Source organism: Lagopus muta, chromosome 3 (genome assembly GCF_023343835.1).
Source record: "Lagopus muta isolate bLagMut1 chromosome 3, bLagMut1 primary, whole genome shotgun sequence".
NCBI lineage: Eukaryota > Metazoa > Chordata > Aves > Galliformes > Phasianidae > Lagopus > Lagopus muta.
Window position 1 is genome coordinate 11,989,157 of NC_064435.1, and position 26,584 is coordinate 12,015,740.

The following is a 26,584-nucleotide window of genomic DNA, read 5'->3' on the forward strand; positions in this document are numbered from 1 at the left end:
AAAAAATAAAAAAGAACATATTTGATAGTGTGGTAGTTTCCATTATATTCCTATCAGCTAACTCAGACTTTTCAATGATAGCACTGGCAAAAGGGAAGCAAAACCAAGAAAATTAGGAAGAAACATTTGGTAGGTACAGTCTTCCTTTGTGAGAACAAGCAGAAATCTAACACTTAAGCCTGGAGTGCATCATCCTTTTGTTTCTTCTTCCATGTTGTGTAATCTACACTTACCTTTATTTGACTCCTATTTCTTAGGTTTGTTTAGACCATCTTTTTGCCTTTGATGTATCTAACTGTTCATAATTCATTCTATCAGTTTGCTTTCTAAATTGATTCCTGTCTTCTTGTTCTCTGCATCTGCATGAAGCCTCAGTTATGGCTTAGTGTTTTTTGAAGTTTAATTTGGTTAAAAGTACCTGTCACAGCATTACTGGTACACATATGTTTTCCTACTATACTTCTTTTAATTTAGTCTCTTTTAGTTTTACACAGTAGTCATACACAGTAAATCTTGAGATTTACCTTCTCAGTTCACTGTTTTTTCAAATGTTATCTGCTTATTTTCCTTATTACAGATCTTTTTTGCTTTTTCTGTCTATGCTTTTTCTTGTCTGGGTGCCTACCTGTGCAACCTATTGTAGGTTGCTTTAGCAACCTGCTTTAGCAGGGGGGTTGGACTCAGTGATCTCTTGAAGTCCCTTCCAACCCTTGTGAATTCTGTGATTCCTTGCAGTAAGTTAGTTCCACATTTCATTACTGATGCCCTGATTTATGTATTCAGATAGACCATGCGCATGCACAGCATGGCATAGTATGTATTACTCAATCTACTGTTAGGTTTAAATCCTTAATGAGCTGCCCTCTATTTTACCTGCTGGGATGCTATATTTCTCTCACAGTCAATAAGAGCATTAGGATTATCAGCTTGTATTGGAATCTATGGGTGCCCACCAACCTAGCAGATTCCAGAGAAACCCTACGGTTGTTTTTTCTCCAACTTCAATTTCCTTTAATGTCTGTTGGATCATCTTTATTCCCTAAATAATCATGGAAGAAGTGGATGGTTCCTAGTTCAATAATAGTATTAAAGATGTCTAAGACAGGATGACCACCACAAGGCACTGAATTCTGGAGAAAACTCATTCTCACATTTGATTTTTACATCTTGTGTTAGAACACCACAATCAAACCTGATCATTCATTTTTAAGTGTTTGAAACTTACCAAGGTCTCTGCAGGAACTGCCTGCCAAACACACACTGGTGTCTTCAGAATAAATAGACATGTTAAATAGATGTTGAATATTCTCAAAGCTAGAATTATTACTGCATTTTTGTAACCCAGTGATTTCCTTCTGCTTGCTGTCTAGCTAATCAATCAGACTCTTTTCCCAAATTCACGTGTGCTTGTTTTCTTCTCTTAGTTTTCTCTCTGGCTGTCCTTCCTGGTCTCTAAGGCAGTGTGATGAGTGAACTTTCCCATGGGCTGCAGCTCCTCATGCTCTGCTGCAGCGTGGGTCCATACCACAGGTCTGTCCCTCAGGACTGCACTGCTCCAGCACAGGCCCCACAGGCAGCCTCCTTCCGGTCACATCCACTGCCTCACTGCGGGCTCCTCCATGGCTGCATGTGGAGATGTGCCCATGGGCTGCAGGGGGACAGCCTGCCCCATCATGGGGCTCTTCTGGGCACCAGGGGACTTCTCCAAACCCGGAACACCTCCTGCCCTCTGTCTGCACTGACCTTTTGGCTGCAGGGCTGTTTCTCTCACAGTTTTCTCTCACACAGCTGCTGCTGTGTTTTTTTATACTTCCTTAAATACATGCCACACAGATGCCGTCAGCTTCATGGACTGGCTCAGCTTTGGCCAGGGCAAATTGGAACTGGCACTGCCTACAAGGACAATCCTTAGTCTCTTCTCCGGAGGCCATCCCCACAGCCCCTTCTCCCCACTGCCAAAACCTTGCTACATAAACCTAGTGCTGTGAGATTCTGTTTGATGTATTCTGTGGGAGCTGTGAATCTTCAGTGACGTAATAAATACAACACAGTCCCATACAATCAAATATTAACTTTCTGAAACAGCATCCTTCCTTCTAAGATGATTGGAAACTTTATGTTAGGCATTACTGTAGTTAAGTGTTTTAAATTACTGTAATAACAATTAGATAAAAGGTTGTATGTATAACCTTAGGGTTCATATTATGAAATCCTTATTTTCTCTGGCAAAACCAGCCAACTCCATGATCTAACAGGATGTGCTATTAGATTGTAGGGATAATAAAGCTACCGTGTAATGATGAATACACCCCACCTTGAAATGACTAGAATTTAAATAAGTCCAAAGTTATTGATTAACCCAGGGCTGGGTAGAACATAGCAGCTCTATGAAGAGTTGGCTATTTCATTTCAATGCTTGTGTTATTGAAGAGAAGAAGAATTGTGTCTTCCACACTCAGGCTAAGCAAAAATGGGTAGTTCACATGTAAGTACTTTTTTAATTTGGACAGTTTAATTTGGACAAGAATTTCCTGTGTTTTTTGTTTGTTTGTTTGTTTGTTTAGTTGTTTTTTGTTTTTGTTTTTTTGTCCCCTTTCACTTTAAATTGCATTAATACAGCTGCAAATGAAGATTTAAATTCAAAGTTTATTTAAAGTGTGGGCAGAAAAATTGTATGTATGTAGCTGGTAGCATCCACTTCTTCGCAATATGTGAATTATAAAATGTTTGCAGTAACACACAGCTTCTGCTTGCTTTAGCACTGTTAATGGCATAGTTAAAAAGGGAAGCAAGCACCCTGAGAAAAAGAAGCGATGCATTGAATGTCATGAGACATCTAAATTGAGTTAGATTAACAAATTTGTGTTGGAACCTTCTAAACACTAAACAATTCCCTAAAGGTCTGTGAAAAGCTTTCCATTCCAGAGGCCAAATTCAGCCAGTTTTATCACTGAACAGTAGAGACAGGAGTAATCTCAAAGCATGATGCTTGCAGACAGGTCTGATGAAAATCCAGGTTACTACACTGAATCATATCATATGAGGCTGAGACAATTTTGGCCAATGTTTTGGTGCTTAATAGTAAATATCTAATAATGACATTTAACCTCAAAATAGCCTGAGTGATAGCTGTGTGTTTGGGGACAAGCAGTGAATGATGAGACCTTTTGAAAATGAAGTAGCTTGTACTGATGAAATTGGGGGGGTTTCAGCTTCACTTAAAATCTCATGGATGAACTACAATTCATTCAGCTGTGTGTCAATCTCTTTGATTGCCCTAAATCTGCAATTTAACAGTATGTATCAATAGAAGACATTCTGTTTCTTCCCTCCTCATCATTTGTCCCCATGAAATTTCAGGTTGTCTTGGAGAAGTACCTGCAGCTATATCAAAGAACCACTTCTGGCACAGCCTGAAAACATTCAGTTCTTAATAGAGGTTTTCAGCTCATATTTTGCAATCATAGGTTCATGAGTGTCTTATATATTGTGTTTTTTAAACCTCCAGAGCAAGTCTTACAACATCCCAGAGGATAAACGGGAACCAACCATAGGGACAACAAGTTTGTCAACAGATGAGCCAGTAAGCACTCTTTTCACGAAGGATGAAAGGGGCACTGTGGTGTTACAGCACACATTGCAGGGGTTTATGGTGGCTTTGGGAGGTACTGCAGTGCACAAAGGCAGCTCCTCTTCTGTGATCAAGATCAGCACTAGTAAAGCTGGATTGTTTCATTCTGTTGAATACTGCATCATTCCAAAATTTTGTCCCCTTGAAATTCAAAAAGTGAAATTTCTTTGGCTAACCCAAATTTTGGAAGGAGAAGTAGTAATTGAATCATCGCTGTCAGCTGAGGTATTTTGTACCAATGGGATGGATTTATAGCTTAGAACTTAAAAAAAGGAAAATATTACTGTCAAATGAAATTTTTACTGAAAACTAAGCATTGTTCAACGGAGCAACATCTGTAGGAAAGCAAAGATGTCATTGCTTGGAAGTTAAAATTGGACTTTTCAGCTATATCAGAATGTATGATATTTAAAATGAAGCTTTCATCAAAATTAGTATCTTCCTAAGCATGCTAATTTGAACAAAAGTAACACACATTACTGGAAAATATACTTTCAATCAAAAAAATCCAACCAGTTCTAAGAAGTAGCTTTCTTTTAGAATATGAGCTTCTGATTGAGCTGCACCTGACGCAACGTTAGAGCTCCAAATCTGCACGCTTCCACATGCTTTTCACTAAGCTCCATCCAGACTCTTCCTACAATCAACCAAAGTTCTTGACTGCTCATCCCAGAGATTCAAAGTCATTTACTTTTATTTTCTCCATTTGCATTCTTGAATCTTTGAGCTTATCTGTACTTCTGCTCTTCTTCAAGATCACTGCAAGGGGAATCAATCCATGTGAAAATTTGAGTGGCTGTTCTGCTGTAAGCAAAGTGCTTTGGGGAGCATTTGGGGAATAGCAGCAATTGTTTTCATGTTATGATGGCTTGAAAACTTTGATCGATTTCAACATTTGTTAATTGTTTAACTGTTTTTTTATATTTCTCTCACTAAATAATCCAAGGCCCTGTATGCATTATTCTGTTGTTCTCAAACTAATCTGGGGGATGGACTAATGCTTTGTTACTAATTTAAGCCATTTTTTGCAATTCTCTGAAAGTCCCTTGAGTTTCATCTTCCCATTGTAAAGCAGCCCAAACCTCCTGCCAGGCAGGACACTATTAACATAAGGAGGTGGGCCAGATGGTTTGAGAACTTGAAGGTAAAAATGTAAGTATAACCTTGAGAGCACCTCCACCTGATGGATCCTTTGGGAACAAGCTCACAAACATCACAAGGGCCTTTGTGTCACTTATAAGGATGGAAGTACCTCATTAGTACAAGCATTACTAACTGCAGTGTAGTTTTATCATCTCATTGCAAAGCTCAACAAAAGCTATTTGTTGCTTCCCCTGGCAGACTGGCATTCAATGTCAGTAGAGTCTTGTTCATTCTCTGGCTATAAGCCCACAGTCAGCAGAAGACAGAAATACCTTCGTACAACAGTGTTGGAGAACCATGGCCAACTGGAGAGCACCCTGAGACTTCTTCCACCCTGCGAAGTGGAAGGCAGATAGACAAGCCTCCAAGTCTGGTAGATGCAGTTGGTTTGTCAGACACTCAACGTGCAATGTCTGCATATTAATTTTCTTTGTATGTATCTATGAATATGTAGATTGTGTTCAGATAATGCATCTTGCAGAGGGCCAAAGCCAGATGCATGCAGTCCTGGGGTTTCCCTTTTGGGATGCTACCTCCCTCCAGTTCTTTTCTTCAAAAATTTCAGATTTTGACTGTGCATATGGGTCAGTGTGACATTCCCAAATATTACATCCATGTATTGCAGCCCTGTGTTGGTATGCTTAAGTATACCAGTACTTAAATATGCACTTAAGTGATGCAGCAGTCATGCCAAATAGTTAACTTCAGGTCTCTCAATGATGAGAACTCATCACAAGTTTCAACTGAGGTAATGAGAAGAGTGAAAAATTTTACATGAGACATAAGAACACTTCAGCTATATCTAGGAGTATGCAAGTCAGAGGTTTGGGATCTCAGCTGAAAAACAGGCAGAATTTGGCAGTTCCAGTCATTTTAGTTATCATTAGCTGTATAATGGCCCAGCATACAAAGTGTTTTCCAGCGAGGCATTATGGTCAGTGATATAAAAGCAGACAACTCTATCCTTAGCACACTGGAAAATTATCCTACACTTGGAATACCAGATTTCCTCTAGGCAATTAAAGCCATTTGTTAGCCACTTTTGTGGTTTCTGTTTTGAAGGTAAGTCTTCAAAGAAAGTAATGTGGAGACCAATTCACGCTCTGACACATCTTACATACAAATTTATGCACTGAAGCAGATAAATTGAAGTCTCTAAGAAGAAAAGCTGCAGTTTTGTGACTTTCACATTCTCTCTATTTTAATATCCCTGATATTAAAAGTAATCTGCTTTAAGGAGTTCCACCAGATAGACCCAAGTGGGTTTGGGCACATTAAAACCAGAGGTGCAAAATTTAGCTATAAGAGAAACTCACCAAAACAGTTTTCTTTTAATTATGGATTCATTTGTCATGGTCATGAGGATGATTATATTAAGTTGATTAAAAAAATAGCCATAAGCATTTTTGAGGTGATGCATTAAAAATTACTTAGAAACAGGAGAAACATTGTTGGAGGGGAATAGTTTTACTTTGCCATTTAATTAGCTGTCCAGTTAGCATCCCCATTGCCAATTGTTTATAGCAGGAAAAAGCAGATGCAACTAATTCTATTATGATCTGGTTATCACTGCATCTCTAGTCTCAGATGTAGAAAATAAAGTTGATTTGAAAGGGAGTAACTGAATCATTACAAAGGCTGTTGAGTAAGGAAGCCCTGTCTACATGATTTACATGTATTATGTTGTCCAGCTTACACTTCATATTGGAACTGTTTGGTTGCTGATAGCAGCAAACTTCAGCAGAAAGTTAGGTTGGGTGCATGTCACTGTCATATAGCTGTTAAACCTAAAACAGTCATAAAGATTTTGGAGAGGGACAGCCTGCCTGGCAGGTGGCAAATGGCAAAGGTGTTTTTCTCTAAGCAGTAAGGAAGGCAGATGGCAATTTTCCAGTTATATATTGTGGTTGGCAGAGAAAACTGCTCAAATAAACAAAAATGACAGGTGTGCACTGTGGAACAGCACAGGAAGAAAGGTGGTGGGCAGAAGGACACACATAGTTCTGAAGTTGCCATGTATCCAGTTTGTCTAAGCCTGTCCTTCCCTGTGCTTGATCTCTTTACATTCTCTAAAAGCAGATAGATCCCTCTGGCCAATACTGCCACACAGAAATAGCCAAAATGGGGTCCCAGAGCAGCAGTCCTGTGCCAGCAGGAGCCTTTCCTATTATTACAGATGTTATCAGCCCTACCTATTTATTACCACAGCACAAACCCCAGTGCTTGTTGATACTGCCCTGTTGCCAGCATGCCACAGCTGTTGACTTGTATTTGTTTTTAAATACTAGCTCCCATCCAATCTGACTTTCGTGTTAAAACTGTTGCTGTTTGCATGGGTTCCTACCTGAGTAATGGAGCCCAATTATTTGAATTTTACTGAAGACCTTGCAGAAGACCATCTTACACTGATAGGATAGTAAGAGATGGGGAAACAACCATGCAGTAATGACTAAATATCTTCACCCATGAACAGCGTTTCCCAGTTAGATAAGGCACAATCTTGACTCCTATTAACTCATCTTTGTTTGTTTGTGGTTGTTTTTTTTTTTCCCCACCATATTGAGTGGTCCTAGTATTTGCAGGTTTTTCTAACAGAAGTACCTATGCACTGAGGTGACATGGGATTTCTGCCCTTTCTGAACAACAGTCTGGAGCTTTCTGAGCAGAAGCTGTGACCATTCCTATTACACTCGTTGCTTCTGCTGTGATTCAGAAATTCATCCAGTTCCATGCAGCATGAGGTAGCACTATGCTATGTTGAAAAAATATTTCTGATCAGAAACATGGCACCATGTTTTCAGTCTCTCTTTTTAAGTAGATCAGAACCAAGCACCACAGCCTACTCCCATATTTATTCTTGTGTTTTACTCATAACACAAGGAAAGGGTTGGAAATGAATGATGAGAATTGGGCCATTTGTCTCTAAAACTGCCCTTTCAGATTCACAGGAGGCGTTGCTGGTAATGGGGGTATAGTGGAGGACCACAACCATAAGATCTAAGACAAAACATCATTTTTTCCCTCAGTGTGTTAATCTAGTTAATCTCAGATTCCAATTGCGTTACAGCTTATTAAAAGCTTGTGTCAAGATGAATAATTCATCTTAAGTATATGTGTGCTGATAAAACATTTATCACGTAAGTGGTGATTTGCTAAAAGCGACATCCATGGTCATAAGATATTAGATATAATTTAACTAATAAACACCCCAGCCCTGTTGCTCACCATGCTAACAAGGTGACTAAATGGTTTGGGACGCATCTTGGTAGACACAGAAAAGATGAAAACAAATTAACGGAGCATGAGATTGGAAGAGACCTTGAGGTGCCAGCTAACTTACCTAGTGCATCAAGCTATTCCTCTCTGAGATATCTCACAGTGCAGAGCTGGAGGAGAGCTGCTATTTGATTGGAGATGGGAGTCTGCAAAGCCAGTGGAGCTGGTAGATCAGGGATTGTGTGTTGTGAGAACTGAGAAATCAACAAGTACCACAGTTTCCAATTTGTGTTGGGTTTAGCATTGTTAGGGCTTAGCTGTTTGTAATTAATTAATCCTGTAATTCCCATTAGGGGCCTGGCTTCCTAAAGGAGCAGGGGTGCAGGATACTGCAGTTTCTGAATCTGTGTGCATTCCTCAGTGCTGGGATTGGCCCTGGCTCAGCCCCACCTGCTCACCCTCCACAAGAAGGGAGGAGAGAATGAGAAAGACAAAAGTTAGAATTTTCATGGGTTTAGGTTTAAAAATAAAAAGAGGGGGTTGGGAACAAACAGAACAAGAAACAAGTGATACAAAAGGCAATTCACCACCAGCTGACCTGTGCACAGCCACTCCTCAGAAGGCAACCCCTGACAGATTCTCCCCACATTTATTGCTGGTCATGTCAGATGGTGTGAAATATGGTTGGAGTCAGCTGTGCTGGCTGTGTTCCATCCCAGCCTCCTCACCGGGAGGGCTGCATGAGAAGCAGAAGAGTCCTTGAGTGTATGCTAGTACTGCTCAGCTAATGTATCAGTGTTACCAGCACTATGCTGGTTGCAAATTCATACCATGGCTCTATCCAGACTGCTGGGAATAAAATCAACTCTATTCCAGCCAGAACCAGGACACCTAGCTAAAAACATTTGTACCTATTGGAATTTTTTTAGCTAAATTTACCAGCAAGGTTTTAATCTCAAAGCTATTTCGTGCCTGTTTTGTTTCATGAAAATTAAAAGAGGAGAGAAACTGTATTAGAAATTCCTTTAGTAAAAGACTGATGTGTGACCTCAACCCGTGGCAGACATCAGAGAATCCTCATGATGTTCCTGTGCTGATCCAGAAATTGCAAGCACCAGTTTTCAAACCAGTCTGAAACCAGATGGTAATTTGTGGGAAGCAAGACTTGGATGGCAAGGGAAGCTTGTATAGTTCCATGTGGAACTGGTTTGTGTAATTCTTGTTTAAATCTTGGTTCTTTCCAATGCATTTTTATAATTGTAATTAAATACATGGGAAGAATAACAAAGCCAGTAAATTAACTGGGGCTTGATTCTGTACCAATTTCCAGTAACTACTGCAGATGCCCTCAGACCCATCTGTAACAAGTTGCAGGTGCAGGTCACACAGCAGCCTGCGCATTTCCAGCTGGCATTGAGCTTACCCCGAGGTATCTCTAATGGCACCAGACACCAACAACTGAATACTGCCCTAGATTTTATTCCAGACCACGTTCATGTGCAGTAGTCAATGCTGCAAAGATCCTGGCTAGGTCAGTCTGACCTTTTTGCAGCCTCTCATTTTAGTTTTAATTTTTATTTTTGTTAAGCCAAAGAGCAATGGAGTACAGCAACCAAAGACAATCTTGAAATAAGACATCTGCTGAATAATTCACTTCAATGGAGCTGGAAAATATCTCGACATCTCTGAGTTGATCCAGCCCATGTTAGAGCTCTACCCGCAGCAATTCCATCTGTATCTCAATTACACTGAGCAGCAGCTGCATTCCTGCTGGCTCTTCCTAGTGATTTGCCTTTGGGGTCTGTGTCTGCATTTATCCGTACCCAACTTTGCATTGATCAATGTTGGAGCTGCGGGAGAAGAGCGTGGTCAGCAGCATCCCTTGCAGCCACCCTTTGTATTGTTTTGACATTACTCTTCCATAAACCTCTGCTCCCAAGCATGGTTGTGCATCTGCTTAAGTGGTTGGGGGTGGTTGCTCAGATATATTATCAGCTGTTTTCAGTTAGAGTACTTTGTCTCTCTTTTGCACTACAGGAAGCTACCTGTGTGCATGCTCATGACAGCATTCCTTCTGTTCTTGTCTTCTGACAACTTAGCAGTTTATATATATGTATTGTCTTTACCTCTAGAAAGCTATTAGCTGTTGTCTTCAGAAATCTACACAGTATACTACAACATCTCTCCAATTGTACTATTTATGTGTACCATAAGGATTCCTCCACATGCTGACATCAAAAAAAGTCTCCATATGCTTCTCTAAGCATTGTGGACCATCTTCAGCTATAAACTTGTCCCCTCTACTCAGCTCTTGTGAGGCACCATCTGCAGTACTGCAACCAGGCCTGGGGCCCCCAGTGCAGGAAGGACGTGGAGTTCTTAGAGCGAGACTGGAGGTGGGCCACTAAGATGATCAGAGGGCTGGAGCACCTCTCCTATGAGGAAAGGTTGAGGGAACTGGGCTTGTTTAGCTTAGGGAAGAGAAGGCTGCAGGGAGACCTCATTGTGGCCTTCCAGTACTTGAAGGGAGCGTATAAACAGGAGGGGGAACGGCTGTTTACGAGGGTGAATAGTGATAGGACAAGGGGGAATGGTTTTAAACTGAGACAGGGGAGGTTTAGGTTAGATATTAGGAGGAAGTTCTTCACACACAGGGTGGTGATGCACTGGAACAGGTTGCCCAAGGAGGCTGTGGATGCCCCATCCCTGGAGGCATTCAAGGCCAGGCTGGATGTGCCTCTGGGCAACCTGGTCTGATGGTTGGTGACCCTGCACACAGCAGGGGGGTTGAAACTAGATGGCCATTGTGGTCCTTTTCAACCCTGGCCATTCTGTATTTCTATGATCTCCTTGAAGTAAAATGTTATTTACAGCAGGAAAAACAACTTGGTATGCTTTACTTGTTAGAATTAGTTGTTTTAGAATAGTTGCAGCACCAACACTTGCAAGACATTGCCAATCAAATCTAATCTGAGAGCTTAAATTCTAAAACAAGACATATATTAAAGTGACTGTGCATGTATTTTTCAAAGAAAAATGCATACAGTGTCACAAATTGCATGAAGCATCAGTTTATTTTGCCATTTAACTCTTCAGGAGAATGCACCCATAGTTCTGCAGGGCAGGAGGAAGCCCAGGTCTGGAGCTACTCTCACTCTGCCTGGGTGGGCCATGCCACTGGGTGAGACCCAGCAGACAGCAAGATTTATCCAAGGTGTTCTGAGTTACTCAGGAATTGCCCTTGACAGTTTCCTACCCAAAGTATCAGCTTTCCAATCTACAAAGCCTTAATGCTAGTGTTACTCACAGTACTACACAGGTGATATCATCAGAGTCATCAGTTAACATTTGACAGTGGTTTATTTGAAGACGTGGCTTCAACAACAAGCTCATTCTTGTAGTGCCTTAAAACAAACATATCCTGAACGTAGTTGAGAAACTGGCCTTCCTTCTCATCACCATACTTCACTCTTGCAAATAAATACTTTATGCCTTTATGAATTCTCATAAACCCACAATGTTATTTCAGTTGATGGTGCTACCGTTCTCCTACTGTCTGTGCTATACACACCCAACAGCTACATCAACAAGTGACATACAGGGGCTAGGGACTAGCTATAGTCTCACTACAGCAGAAAAGCCATCGAGGCATACAGTAACAAACCAGCTTGCAGTGCCCATTGGGATTGCTCCAAAGTGCATGATATGAATGGAAGAAATTATCAGTGCATTACCAAGCATAGGAGGAACTCTGACAACTCTAACAAGCCTATGTCAAAGTATGGACTGAAGTGCTGAAATGCTTTGCGTTATCAGCTTGGTGTTAGGGAGGGAGGACACCTCTCTGCAAGGCACACTCAACTGATGGACTGTATGTCCAGAATGGATTTCTGTTTTTTGTGGGATATCTTTATTCTGCTCCTCACTGGAAAGGTTTGGGAAAATGTGTATGTGCTTTGGCAACCACTGAGAGCACAGTGCAGGGTGCACATTCACAAGCGACAACAACAGGCTGGTGAAGGTGTTACCTTGTGAGACTGCAGTGCCATAAGTCTGAGAACCTTTTGTGTTGATCCTGTACCTTAATAATTGCTGTTGAAATAATAACTTTCAGTTAAGATAATTTGAGTGAGAAATCCTACCCATTGACTGCATTAGAAAAGCCAAGGTGCTTAAATGGTGTTTAGTCTATTACAAAGGGAAAGTAACACAGGGACTGTATTTAGAGGTTATCCTTGAGATAAGGCCCTTTGTCTCTTGATAGAGGGTGACTTAATGCAGAGATGTATCTCTTTCATCAGAACTGGTAATGCAGAGCGTGTTCAAAGTCCATATAGTAAATTGTCCTCACCCCAACAGAGTGACCTTGTCTGTGACATTTTTCAGGTGTAATCTGTGCCCTGTGCTCTCCTCTAGGGCAAGGAGACAACATAGCCATGTAGCTTTTCTGCTGAGTGGCATTTTTGGAAGGGCTTAGGAGCAGAATGCCATGTCCTGGGATGTCCTCACCCTTAACTGTCCCTAATGGAGAGCAGAGTGCTTTGCCTTTGGGTGCCATCACTCTTCAGTAACAGCAGTGCCTGGCAGCCCTGCAAAACAAATGGCCAAATCAACCTGCTGCTATTTGAATGGAAATACCAAAGCACTTATAGTGCACACTTAGACCTTCAGAGCAGATGGTGTGCATATAGTTCAAATTGATTTAGGAGCCTAGGAGCTATTTTCCAGTATTATTTAAGCTCTTAGGCATTTAAATTATCTGATTCATGATGCTACAGGGGCTGAATATGTTGCTGGCCTGCTCCCAGATACTTCTGCCCTTGTCTGAGAAATAGCAGAACAGGGGACTACCAGAACTGCAGCCCCTTTGGTTCATACCCTGTCAAATTAGTACAAATTAGTGATTTTCTGTTTACATTTATGTGTCAGGCTTTAAACCGCTGCTGTAGTAGTGGACTTTGATCCTGATAGATCTGGCTCAAAGTAACCATATGTTCAGTACACACACACAAACACATACACATACAACCACCATCTTTATGACATTATATATCTTTATTTACTTTGTGTAAGGACATCCATTCAAGAAAGACATGCAGGACCCATTTTTATTCAATCTATAGAGACTGTCAGCTTCTAGCAGTTAAATACACACAGGGTTCTGCACGCATCTGGTAAGTCATTTATATTGGCCTGTTCTTAATGTGGTACAAACAAACAGTGTTTGATCTGACATGAAGTTGTCCAATATAAAGTTATTACATTCAGATTATTTGAACAAGCCTGAACTGTCAGAGCAAAGTTACGTAGCATCAGCATCACATGCCACGTGGAAACAGCTATTTTTGCTCCAATTCCAGGAGACCTTGTGATAGACAGTGTTTCAGCAAAGCCCAATCTGAACTTCACAGTTTAGAAGACTAAAGATCAGGCAAGAACCCGGCCCAGACTTCTGTGATTCAAAAGGAATAATGCAAAGTCATTTCCCTTGTGTCCATTGTGTCTCTGTTTTCTCAGTCAACAGACAAACGCCGTCATCATGGGTTTGATGCAGACCGAGATGCCAAGAAATTACACAGTGCCTGCAAAGGAGCAGGTAAGAAAGCTCTTTGTTTTTTGTGCAAAGGGCAATTTGCAAGATTATAAAGAGCATATCCATATTCAAGAACAATGTTTAAGCCATTTTCAGTTAATCTTTATGCTTTCTGTCACTGACTCAAAGAGCATGCACACACATGGAGTTAAGTTAATTGGGAAAGGCAGCCAGTTTGTTCCTCAAAGACTGGTTTTGTTAACTGCTTGACTCCAGAGGATCAGGCTAAACTTGCTATTTGCTGATGTGACAGGACCACAAAGCTGTCGTGCTGATATGAATTCATGGAGTCCAGCCAGTAAGGCCAGGCTAAGGGCATGGCAGTATATCCTTTCCCAGGGACCAGCCAAAAACATGGCCACCTCCATATAGTAGAGCCTACTCCAGCTGAAAGGAATATGGTCAGCAGTCAGCCTGCTTCAGTGATTTTTAACCAAATGTATTGGCTCCCACCATCTCCTCTGGCAGTTTTAAGATGGTTGACTGTGCACCAGTGTGAATGAGGAATGCACTGTGTCCATGGGATCCTCAGAACCATGGAGGTGCCAATGTCCAGCAGAGGAAGGACAGCTGAGCAGCAGATGAAGATGTTAAGTTATTCTACACACCAGGCTTTTGCCCAGTAAACATTTAAACCTTTCTTCCTGGTATAGCACTGACACTCAGGATTGAATAGTAAAGTACTTGAATTTTAGGAAATCTTCTTGTCCTGTCAAGTTACCCCTGTCAAGACAGTCCCAGAGGACTCTCCACTAAGTGTTTAACTCCACATTGTCAAATAGAGATGCTGTTCCTCCAAAATTGGACCTTGACTATCATCTTGGTTCCAAGCATGAAGAGCTGGACAAGATGCCCTGAACTTGGCCTGGATGTACCCACTGGTGATCTTCAAGGATGAAAATACATCAGCTCCTGCTGAATGCCAATAACATTTTTAGTTTTATCATCCATACTGGTAGTTTCTCTGAAACACTTGCTGGTCTCTGCTCCTGAGAGCCTGCAATGAGGCACAAAACAAAGCCCAGTAGATGAAAGCAACAAATAGAAAAGAAGACCATGAGAAAGCATCCAGCAGCATGACACACTTGCATCAGCAGCACTGGCCTGAGGCTTGATGCATATCATCTGCCATTTAAACCCTTTATATGCTATGGACATTGTGGCAATGCCCATCTCAGTCAGGGCCAGAGACGTCTCCAGCCAGACATTCAATACCTGTCTTGAGTAAATGCCTGAGGCAAGTCATTGGCCCCACAGATGGAAGTGCACCAGAACACAAGCTAATGCAGTAGCTGCTCTGTTGTGTCACTCAGGCACCCAAATAGCACTGCTGTAGTCCTGTCCCATTAGCAACAAACATCGACTGATGCCTTCCAGCTGCCTTGTTTAGAGCAAACATCTGTTTATATTGGCTTAGGGAAAAAAAAGTGCAAGAACAAGGTCATTGCCTTCAGTAAGCATCTATCTGTTGCATAAGTTACAGGTCAAATCTTCCTCAGGACTTTCCCATGGCAGGACGTTGTGTGGTCAGTTCCCCTGTGGGCTTTCCAGAGAAACAGCCCCTGCAGTGCCCATCATTGGGACTTCCCAGCGGCTGCATTCTCCCACTTATTTTTGCCAAACAAAACAGCATCAGCAGAGAAATTCAGACCATGAAGACTAATTCCCTCTCCTCTTTCTGACTCCATCATCTAGCACAGACGACAACCTGTTTTGCACTGACCACCATTAAGGCAGTGAGTAAACAAGACTGATTTGAACACATCCTCACCTCCCCAGCCACTTGCCCCATGCTGTTGCCACAGCTGAAAAGCATTGCAGGGGTGGAAAATAGGGGCAGGGACTGCTCCAACAGCAAGTGCCACTCTAAACATGGACATCAGTCCATCGGCATTGGCGTGTCAGAACCTTGATCAGAAACAGAAGATTCAGGTCCTCTGATAATATATAAGCAGCATAAGAAGGTGATCTTTTATGTCCTGAACATTGTAGCTGACTACTGATATATTCTCAGAAGAATCTCAGATGCTACAAATCCCAAAGTGTGCCCGAGTAGATGTATGTATATTGATTTGTTTCTCTTTAGAGAGGAAAGCACTCAGTACTCTTTTCTTTCCTCTGCATTGGATTCTTGATTAAAACCTGTCTATGTTCAACCTTCTTTTTCAGGAACTGATGAAAAAAAAATTATTGAAGTCTTGTCAAGTCGAACATCAGAGGAGAGACAACAAATTAAACAGAAGTACAAAGCTCTCTATGGCAAGGTATTTCAGAATAAATGGCCTCTCTCTTTTGAACAGTATGCATGCTGATAAAGGAGTTCATATACCTCTGCTTCTGAAATACTAAAGCCTGCTGGAACAGGCTTCCCAGAGAGGTTATGGATGCCCCTGTCCCTGGAGGTGTTCCAAGCCAGGTTGGATGGGGCCTGGGGCAGCCTGGTCTAGTATGTGTAGTATATGTAATGTGGACGTTGGCGGCCCCGCCTGCTGCAATGGGGTTGGAGCTTCATGATCCTCAAGGTCCATTCCAACCCAATTGTATAATTCTGTGATCTTTCAGTGGTCTTTCCAACCTTGATAATTCAATGACTCTGTATCTCAGCTTGTGCTCATGTTCAGAGCATTTAGAAAAGAAAAAAGAAACCTGAAACCAAGGCAATTGCAATTAGTTGCAAGACAAATGCAATTAAAGTAAAAGGGAAACTTCAGATTTAAATCCCTCTCAGACCAGGTACAAAATCAGAGGAACTTTTTGGTCTTACATCATTATATTTTTGTGAGTCAAATAGATTTAATATTGATTTATGCTCATGATGAGTCAGACCACACATTGAAAAAATGAGAAATCTCCAAAGGTGCTCGAAGCAGCCCTTGGAGACCAGACAGCAAGCATGACTTTGAGTGCATACACACCACTGAGTTCATTCTTTAATGAGGATTAATAAAAGCAGATATTGGAAATGGGCAAAGTCCAGGGGTCATCCTGGTGACGTGGGCACATCATAACCCTTCCTACCCTGGATCTTTGGAAGAGCAGAGCTGCACACTGCTAGAGGAAGTGCGATATGCCAGCGCCCTGGGACTGGTGGCAGCTGTTTGCTCAAGGGATGGAGCTCATCTGTGGTTGGGCAAGAGTACAGTTCAGAACAGTAGATGTAGAACTGGCCTTCTTCACTGTTGTTCTGAAGCTGTCAAATACTTCCTGGACTTCAGGAAATGTTAGATGAAGAAAGAGCTTGAAATAAATCATTGGTAGATGTTATTCTCAACATGAGTGCTCAGCTGACACATAAACACTAAGCAGCTCTTCTCCAGGGTCTTATTAATTTTTGAATTAAAAAAATCAGAAAGGATCTTTATGGTTTTTTTTTCTTTTTCTTTCTTTTTTCTTTTTTTTTTTTTTTTTCCTTTGGTGGAAAAGCACTTTATAGAAACACGTTGCTTTTTCTAGTAAGTCAGTTATAACCAGAAGTGGAAGAGAATCTGGGAGAAGTTTGATCCGTTCTGTTGCACCTCTTTCAAAGCAGGTTTCTGCACTGTGTTTTGGAGCAAATTCTTCTGGTAAGGTTTTTTAAATGGTAGTGTACATGTATTTAAACAAGGAAGAGTCCAAACTGGACTGTGAGCAGCTGATTGTTGAAGACAGGAGAAAAAGATCATTCAGTATTTTGGGGAGAATTTAATATGCAAAAAGATCCCCGCATCCCTTTTTTTTTTTTTTTTTCTTCATATTTTTGTCCCTTTTTGGTACAGAAAAAGCTTTGAAATCACAAAATTCTTTAATTCCACTTGGACTTTTGCACTAACCCTTCCAACTGCCTTCGCAGGATTTGGAAAAGGTCCTGAAGGGAGACCTGAGTGGCAATTTTGAAAAGGCTGTGCTGGCTCTGCTGGACCTTCCCTGCGAGTATAACGCCCGGGAGCTTCATAAGGCCATGAAGGGCGCCGGGACTGATGAGTCGCTGCTGATTGAGATCCTCTGCACACAAAACAATAAGGTTGGGACATTCTGGTAGATTTTGCATGTGATGTATCTTAGGTAGCAGTGCAGCAGCTGACTTGCTTTGTCTGCTTGTTTGCTGGTTGATTTATGTTCTTATTTCCCTAGGAAATCACAGACATAAAGGAGGCATACAAGCGACGTAAGTAGTGTTGCATTTCATATACCTTCATTTGAGGCCTTCATCACTGAGTGAACCCTGACAGATTTGCTTTTTTTCCTGCACAGTCTTTGATAAAGATCTGGAGTCTGATGTGAAAGGTGACACAAGTGGTTCTCTGAGGAAGATATTGGTCACTGTGTTGGAGGTGAGGCTGTGAACTTTGCTACTATGCACCGACCTGGAAGAGAGATTTTCTTTTCTTTATCGTAATAAGTATTAGCTGCTATTTAGAATAAGATTACTGTAATAAGTAATTTAATAACAAAGTAATTATCACAAGTAAAAGACATTCTTAAAGGCATTCTTCAGGACAAGAACTTTCTAAGTTTCTAGCTTTTTAAAGTAACAATAGGGATTATGCAAATTCAGAAGCAATTTTAAAAATTCTGATAATTTCACAGAATCACAGAATCACCAAGGTTAGAAAAAACCCACAGGATCACCCAGTCCAACCATCCACCTATCACCAATAGCTCTCACTAAACCACGTCCCTCAACACAACATCCAAATGTTCCTTGAACACCTCCAGGGTTGGTGACTCCACCACCTCCCTGGGCAGCCCATTGCAGTGCCCAACCACTCTTTCAGAGAAGTACTATTTCCCAACGTCCAGCCTAAATCTCCCCTGGTGCAGCTTGAAGCCATTCCCTCTAGTCCTATCACCAGTTACACAACAGAAGAGGCTGACCCCCAGCTCACTACAACCTCCCTTCAGGTAGTTACAGAGAGCAATAAGGTCTGCCCTGAGCCTCCTCTTCTCCAGGCTGAACATTCCCAGTTCCTTCAGCTACTCCTCACAAGCCCTGTGCTCCAGACCTCTCACCAGCTTTGTGCCCTTCTCTGAACCAGCTCCAGGGCCTCAATGTCTTTCTTGCAGTGAGGGGCCCAAAACTGGATACAGAACTTGAGGTGCGGCCTCACCAGAGCTGAGGACAGGGGACAATCACTGCCTGTTCCTGCTGGCAACACCGTTCCTGATGCACTAAACCATGCCCCCTCAATGACATATCTAAACATTTTTTGAAAACCCCCAGGATAGAATGGTACCTATGAAAGATTATGACTACATTACACTAAATTCTAAAACCTGTGGCATCTGATTTCAATCTCAACTGAAGAATTTACAATACATGTAGATACAGAAGAAGTAAGAAAGAGATTGCTGTTACGTTAGCTTCACAAAAAGAAAGTGTATTTTGCATTACAACATGCTTTATTTTAAACCAGCTACGTGAAATAAAAAATGAATAACATTTCTGTAAGGGCATAGTATAGCTAAATAGAGTAGGATCACAAGTAGGAATGCAACAGTCTGACCAGACAGCCCATGAAAATGATTTGACACATTTCAAAGCCCTAACAGTCCCACTGCTAAGTACACCAGTCTGGAAAGCACTGCTTCAACCTCTTGGTCTGTATTTTCAGGAGATGCAAATGTGTATTATCCATATATTTTTTAATAGATAATTTGTTTGTAATTTCAATCAGGAAAAAAAAACAGTGCTAGCGAATGCTCAGAGCATGCATTATATCCATTTACTGAGGAACATTTCACAGCTCTCAGGGAGTACACAGCAGATTGATGTGCAAGCTTCACCTCAAGTCTGTGCTGAACTTGGACAGTTCTATCCGGTGCTGCACGGTGGCCCATTACTAAGCAGATGTCAGCAGGTGGCAGCAAAACTAAACCAAAATGTTTGCGGAGGCCACTAAATGACCACTTTTCCCTTCACTACAAACTAACCAGCACTTGAGTCTCTTTTTCCACTGTAATGTCCTTTTCCATAGGCAACCCGAGATGAGAACCAACAGGTCAACATAGAGCTTGCTGAGCAGGATGCCTCAGATCTATATAAAGTAAGTGAAACTACAGAAAGAAAAAAAACAATTATGTTGTGCTGCTCAGCAGTGAGATGATGACAAAGTTCACTGAGCATGTGGCAGTAAATAAATGCATCAAAAATTAACATGCAATATCTAAGGCAGGAGAAGGCCGCTGGGGAACAGAGGAGCTGGCTTTCAATGTTGTCTTAGCAAAGAGAAGCTACAGTCAGCTGAGAGCAACTTTTCAGGCCTACGAAAAGGTGAGTTATTCCCTTCTGTGATGTGAGTTGTGCAGAATGTAATGTGTAGCTTGCAGACCCTGCAGCAAAATGTAGAGAAGGTGGTCCTTTATTTGCCATTTTAAAAGGAATTTGGAAATTATTTCTGTATGACCAGATGCTGATCTTACGGAGGGAAAAAGCTGTACCGTCTGCCAGTTAAGCAAAGCATGTTCCCTTTCATAACCCACCAGCATCCCACCAAACAAAAGTTGTGATGTCCCACAACTGCATGATGATGTGTGTGCCCTTCCTGCAGAAGGAGGGCTGACTGTTCTGGGGTAGTGAGGTGGCACACAGCTGGGTGAATGCATGCTGGGCCTGTCCCTGGCTTACTCATGAGACCTTGGAGTGTCTGGGGGTGCCTATTCCCATCCTCTCCAAGCACTCATCCATAGCTCTTCTGTTAAGGCAGAAGCACATCTCCTCTTCTGAGCAGACAGCAGGTGCAGGGACTGCTGTGCTCTCCTCTACCCCCAAGCAAAAGACAAAGTAAGCAGCAAAATCTTGGCTGTTTATTTGACTTGTGAAAGTTCAAGCAATGGAAGATGCAAAGTTCTTCTCCCAGCAGCTGAGTGGAAGCTCAGCAGTGATATTTTTTCTTTGGAGAAGGCTCCTCTCCAGCCTCTGGCTCAGAAATCTGAACTTCCCTAAGATGACTCTGAGTTCATCAGAAAACTGTGACCCTAAGCATTGAAGATGGAAAACCTTCAGTCACAGTCTTCTTTCAATGTCAGCATAATAAGGAGCCCTTAGTTGGAAAAATGTTTGAAGCTTAATCCAGCTTTTGGTTTGGTGCTGGCAGGAGGACAAGAACAGTCACTAATTGATACTCCCTTGGAGTTGCCCATACCCTGGGGGTTCCAAGCTACCTTCACTTTTTGATTCCAAAAACCAAGAAGGTTGCCCAAACGAATCTACCGCATCCTGTCTGGCTGTATTTGAGAAAGGGGGCCCAGATTAGAGCCGTGCAAACATAAGTCCTTCTTCACTTTTGGAAAGATAACTAGAGACAGATCAATATGAAATTGGATTTGTAGAACCTCACAAGGTACCCACTGCTGCCTTGTATCTGTGTTCTGCTGGAACGGCACTAAAGTCCATTGGAGATACACAGAGCCAGCCAGATAGTAAAACAGCAAAGTAAAAGGCTTTGAGGTTCACAACATTTACAAAGATCAAAATGAACAATGTTTTGAAGTGGCAGTCTCTTTTTCCCTTTTTCTACAGAATAATACAAAAACTTGGGAACAACTGAAGTGCTTGTAAACTTTCCCTGGGAAGCCAAAGACAATAAGTAACAAAACTTCATAGAGCTGGTAGAGCTCCAAAATTTATCTTCTTTGTGTGGAAACTGTCCAGAGCCTTGATAAAAGCATTAGAGGGAACTCAGAGACTTTTTCCTAGACTCGAGGTCACTCAAGAAGAAGCTGAAGCTTCTTTGTTCTAGAAGCCTTCTGATATGAGTACAACTGCTTGATTGATGTTATCCATCTCCTAGCTGCTGTGTCCTAACAGGCCTTGTACGCCTTGTTTTCTTGGTGCCAGTGGATCTGTGAGCACTTAAACCAGAGAAAGACTTCACTTGTCCTTGATTTACTCCCTTGTAAAGAGCTAAAAGAATCTGAATTGGTCTTTTGCCATTGGATCCTAAACATAAGGCAGGTTTTGTGGCAGTGCGATGATGTGTGCAAAGAGCAACTGTTACAGCTACATTTGTTGTCCTTATAGGTGTATGGAAAAGACATAGAAGAATCCATTAAAAGTGAAACATCAGGAGATCTGGAGAAAGCTTATCTTACTCTCGGTAACAAAACAAAACAAAACAACAACAACAAAAAAAAAAAGCATGGAGACCTTTCTTTTCTAGTTCTTGCCCTCTGACACTGGTTCTTGGGGGTTCTTTGTACAGTTTGGTGACAGTTATTGAGGTAACCCTAAACTGAAACTGACATATCTGCTAGGAAAAGGAGAAACAGGTTTCAGTAGTGATGTGGAGCCCCTGATACTAAAAATAAATTTTTCCAGATACAGCTCCTCCTCAAGGCTGGGTTATTTCCTCTCTAAACTGCCCCTGAGGCCATGGTTGTGAATAACTTCCAGCCTGGACATCATCAGCAGTGTGCTACAACACTACTGCAAAAACGTACAGGGTCCATATTGGCCATTTAGCACTGGGGATGACTGTGACCAGTATTTACACCTGTACCCTGGATCTAGTTAGCTTACTGGTATTGATTTTATCTGTGTGGATCTTGGTGCTCCCAAACCTTGCCCCTCTAAGCTGCAGGTGAGCAAGTACTGTAAGAATATGTCATAGAGTCATAAAATCAAAGAATGGCTTGTGTTTTAAAGGATTTTAAAGAACATCCCCTCCCAACTCCCTGTGGTGGGAAGGGCTTCCCCCACCAGCTCAGGCTGCCCAGGGCCCCATCCAACCTGGCCTTGAACACCTCCAGGTACCCATAGCTTCTGTGGGCAGCCTGTGCCAGGCCATCACCACCCTCTGAGTACAAAATTTCTTACTAAGATCTAACTTAAATCTCAACTCTTTTAGTTTAAAGCCATCTCCTGTTGGCCTGTCTCTATCAGACCGTGTAAATGTTGGTCTGCCTCCTGTTCATGAGCTCCCTCCATACTAGAAGTCTGCGGTGAGGTCTCCCAAGAGCCTTCTCTTCTCCAAGCTAAACAAGTCCATCTCTCTCTACCATTCTTCATAAGAAAGGTGCTCCAGCTCTTTCATCTTCTTCATAGCCTCCTCTGGACCCACACCAATAGCTCCATATTTTTCTTGAGTTGGGTGTCCCAGGCCTGGACATACTAAATGTATCATCAAGGAGACCTCCAGATGGGCAAATGCTCATCCGCATTCATTTCACTTTCACTGTGGAATAGCTGTGGAGTCAATGTTTACCATTTCACTGTGTAATAAACTTTTCCTCTGGAGAAATGTATGACTCCATTCAGATTCCAAACTTGCTCCTTGTATGTGGATAGGGAACTAGTTATAAAATAAAAATTCTCCCAGCTCATATGTCTACATGATCATAACTCTAGAGAGTTTTCTGTATTTCTTCCTTACTTATTTCCTTCTGATTGAAGATGTAATACAAAGTGTAAATATGCAAGTGTAATGAAGTCTCTTACTGTTCTTCAGTCAGCTGTGCCAAAGACTGTCCGGGTTACTTTGCAACACTTCTGCACAAGTCAATGAAAGGAGCTGGGACTGATGAAGATACCTTGATTCGCATCCTTGTGACCAGGGCTGAGGTAGGTTATCCTGCAATCTGCAATACTGTAGTACCACCAGTTCTGCGAGAAATACAAATTTAGAGAGTTCAGAGTGAGATCTGGTGGATCGTGTGCTGAGCCAACCCCATACAGCCCAATGACATCAGTGGTCACACTCTGCTTTTGTACCGAGGCAATGCTAATTTTGGTATGGCATCTATTTCTGGTTTTGAAAGGACAAGCAAGCATACAGAAAGCCTATAGTAGAGTCAATTGTACCTGGATAAAAAAGGCCTGTGGGGAGTTCCTGGCCCAATAAGATGTGTAAAAGTAAATTCCTAGTTAAGTAATTATAAAGCAGCAGTTCTCACATTAATAATTGCTTATAAATATATGTTGCCAATTCTTTCTGATTCCAGCTAGGAAAAGCAGATGGGAAGGAGGAAAGAAAAATAAAGAGCCAAAGGAGATAACTGTAATTTTAAAAAGAACAAAATTGAAAAAGACATTTGAGATTCTGAACATAGTATTTAATTCTTCCTACTTTATAAACTGTTGAGATTATAACCTCGGGGCTGTTTCAGTCTTGATGCAGAAGAGGAATTGTTCACATGGGCATGGAGAGCATATTTCTCAATAATCAACTGTGAGAAATCAGTCTCCAATGTAGTCTCTTCATTGAGATACAGTTCAACCAAGAAAACACTTAAAGACCCCAGTAAAGATCAGAACTGTGCAGTGGGTTCCTTTTCACCAGAAAGCTTGAGACAAGGCATTTCATTCTCCCCCTTATAGTAATCAGAAAATTGTCTCTGTGAGTGGAACAAAACCAAACTGTCTGTTATACTCCATCTTTTATACATACCCCTAGAAATGCTCCTTTTCCTTCTTGCCACCACATAGTGTGTCCACACAGCACACCACTGAACACCAGGTAGAGATGCCCCTTGCCACCCCAGCATGCCCATTCCCCTTTTCACAGCTAGTGTCCCCTCACCACACCATCTCACATGGGCTTACCTCAAGTCCTAATAAGAACTCCAAGGTCCTCCAAGATGTTTGAGCCTCCTGCTTTCTCCTCTTCTTCCACTGGCTGCAGTGGACCTTGAATCAGACCTCAGGGGTCCTGGTAGGAGCAGGACGCATGGTACAAAGCATGACCCACTCTTCTAAAGAGGCTCTTGGTGTCTTCTCAGAGTGACCTTCCAGCAATAAAGGGGAAGTTCCAGGAAATGTACAAGAAGTCATTAACTGAAGCTGTCCGATCCGATACCTCTGGGGACTTCAGAAAGTTGCTTCTGGCTATTTTGCACTAAAAGGCCATCAAGAATGAAGAGGCATGCTGAGCAGCCACCTCTTGATCAGCTTCCAAAACAGCATCCAAAAAATGTGGCATTTGCACAAAGAAAAAAATCCAATTTATTTTCTTTCCAGCTGGGAAAGATGCTGCCAAGTAAAGCTGGACGTGAGGTTTATGTTATGGCTATCTCATCAAATGTCCTTAAGCAATAAAGACATGTTAAAAAACTAAGTCTAAATTGTCCTCTTTATGTCTGCGTATGTGGAAGAATTTTTATTTTCTGTCATTTCTTCTGTGTAGACTTCCTGCCTTTCTTAAGACTTACTGCTGTTCTTAAGATTTTCCTTGTTCTTTCCCTGTGTTTTTCGCCAGTGTGAGGGGTGCAATGTCATGCCATGCAGTCCTGCCCAGAGAAAATAGGTGGTAATTGCTTCTCAGCCCATTATTACAGCACTTTAAACAACACATAGGCTGTGAATTAATGATTTAAGTGAGGCCCTGAGTAAAGTCCTCCTGTCAGCAGGGGAGGTTGGAATGATTTCCCTGTCTGTAAGTTTCCCTCTCAAGTCTATTCATCTCCTAAGTTATCCCATAAGGGAGATAAGAAATTGCAGCCTACATTAGCACTATCACCTGAGATACGGCACAGAAAAACGTCCGTGGAAGAGATGAGATTTCATAAGGTGGATCTATCCATCATGGACATACTTGTCCTACAGCGGTAGACATGGATCTCAGGGCAGTTCACAGTCTCCATCCTTGGAGGTTTCAGAGACCCACCTGGATAAAACCCTTGAGCAATGTGGTTTGATCTCATGGCTAACCTTGCTTTTGGTTGGACAAGAAACCACCTGAGGTCCCTTCCATCCTGAATTATCCTGAAATTCTATAATTGGGACAGAAGATAGAGATATAAAATAACATGAGAGAGTCTGACAAACAAGAAGAAATAGTCTGGGTCAAGAAGATGGGCTTATGAGCTTTTCTCTGCATTTGGTAACTTCCCGCTTCTGAGTGCAGCACACTATGAAAGGATCTTTCAGACTCACTTCTTCTGAGGAATTTTGTCAACTATTTCCCATTGAAAATAGTATTTCTGAAGACTTGGATTTGTTTCTCTCTGTATGTCACAATGGTAGTATTCAGACATCCAGTTACAGTCTGTAAAGGTGGTGGGCAAAATAAATGGACAGTGAGAAAGACAGGAGGCTTTAGGATCTGTGTACCTCACAGGTGTAACAGGATATCCCGGCATTTTAGAGGTCTGATCCACTTTTGACTACATTTCTAGCAACGTAAAAATATCAGAGGAAGATACTGAATCTGAAATGAGCCATATGATTCTGGATTTGACTTTATGTCTTTAATTTTCAGACCCAGAAAGTGGGGCAGTGCAGGATGTGGGTACCTCCTTGATATTGTTGCCACGAGTCTCTTGTAACCAGAAACCATAGATAGGATACATGAATAATCTACTTAGGTGTCCAATGTTCCTGGTGATATTTTATACCTCAGAGGTCACACTGTATGTTCTGTCCAAGATAAGCTGGCAGGTACCAGTTCTCAAATGATGTACTTGGAAGAAAAAGCCAGCAGTTGTCTGAAATGTGCATGAAGGAGCTGGTTTAGGCAAAGGATTTGTTTTAAAATGTTCAAGGAGGAGTGCCCGAAGCCATAGGATTGATTTCTGTGAAACCTCTAGCACCCTTCAGCATCCTTTAAACCCAGCTATGTACTTATTTAATGTGAAGCGCATAACTTTGGCAGCCAAATTTATTTTTGCCTGAAGACTGTTTTAATTAATGCTAACAAGTCATTCTAACTACAGAAGGAAGAGTACAATCACTTTCATCTTAATCTTTCTCTCTTTAATTAGAGATTGGCCTGAAACCAAGCCAGAAGCCCACACATCTTCACACCCACACATACTGGGGCAAAGTCATTACTGAATTATATGCTATATTTATCTATCTGTCTGTACACAATGCATACAGTGATGGCAGTGACATTTGTGAAGTTGCTCTGTGTCTTCAAAGCTGCAAAACTTGTTCCCATGCCTCTCTACCAGAAGTTCAGGTCACAGGTTCAAAATATGAGTTCAGATTCCAAGACCAGTATCTACAGATGCGTCCATTACTCAGCCTCTAAATCAGAACTAAATTCAGACCCCATCAAGTCTTAAACTAAGCCCTAGTTCAGGAC

The 26,584-nt window shown here is 41.8% G+C and overlaps 1 protein-coding gene across 2 annotated transcripts; it reads left to right on the forward strand.

Annotated features, from left to right (window-relative positions):
- Nucleotides 1–2,420: 2,420 nt before the first annotated feature.
- ANXA13 (annexin A13) lies at nucleotides 2,421–24,554 on the forward strand. 2 transcript variants are annotated; one of them, XM_048939328.1, is made up of 12 exons: nucleotides 2,447–2,485; nucleotides 3,509–3,583; nucleotides 13,508–13,586; nucleotides 15,753–15,847; nucleotides 17,413–17,583; nucleotides 17,694–17,727; nucleotides 17,814–17,893; nucleotides 19,538–19,606; nucleotides 19,732–19,833; nucleotides 21,583–21,658; nucleotides 23,009–23,121; nucleotides 24,279–24,554. In XM_048939328.1, the coding sequence occupies exons 1-12, from the start codon at nucleotides 2,471–2,473 to the stop codon at nucleotides 24,396–24,398; spliced, it is 1,029 nt and encodes a 342-aa protein (XP_048795285.1). In that variant the 5' UTR covers nucleotides 2,447–2,470; the 3' UTR covers nucleotides 24,399–24,554. The 2 variants fall into 2 exon arrangements, with proteins under 2 accessions (XP_048795286.1, XP_048795285.1); XM_048939329.1 differs by lacking the exon at nucleotides 3,509–3,583 and having other exon boundaries at nucleotides 2,421–2,485.
- Nucleotides 24,555–26,584: the final 2,030 nt, after the last annotated feature.

What these genes read in the sequence shown, in the direction of transcription:
- ANXA13 (XM_048939328.1), top strand. An exon ending in TCTGCACACAAAACAATAAG is followed by an intron (nt 17,584 to 17,693) that starts GTTGGGACATTC and finishes TTATTTCCCTAG; the next exon opens with GAAATCACAGACATAAAGGA. An exon ending in GAAAGCTTATCTTACTCTCG is followed by an intron (nt 21,659 to 23,008) that starts GTAACAAAACAA and finishes ACTGTTCTTCAG; the next exon opens with TCAGCTGTGCCAAAGACTGT.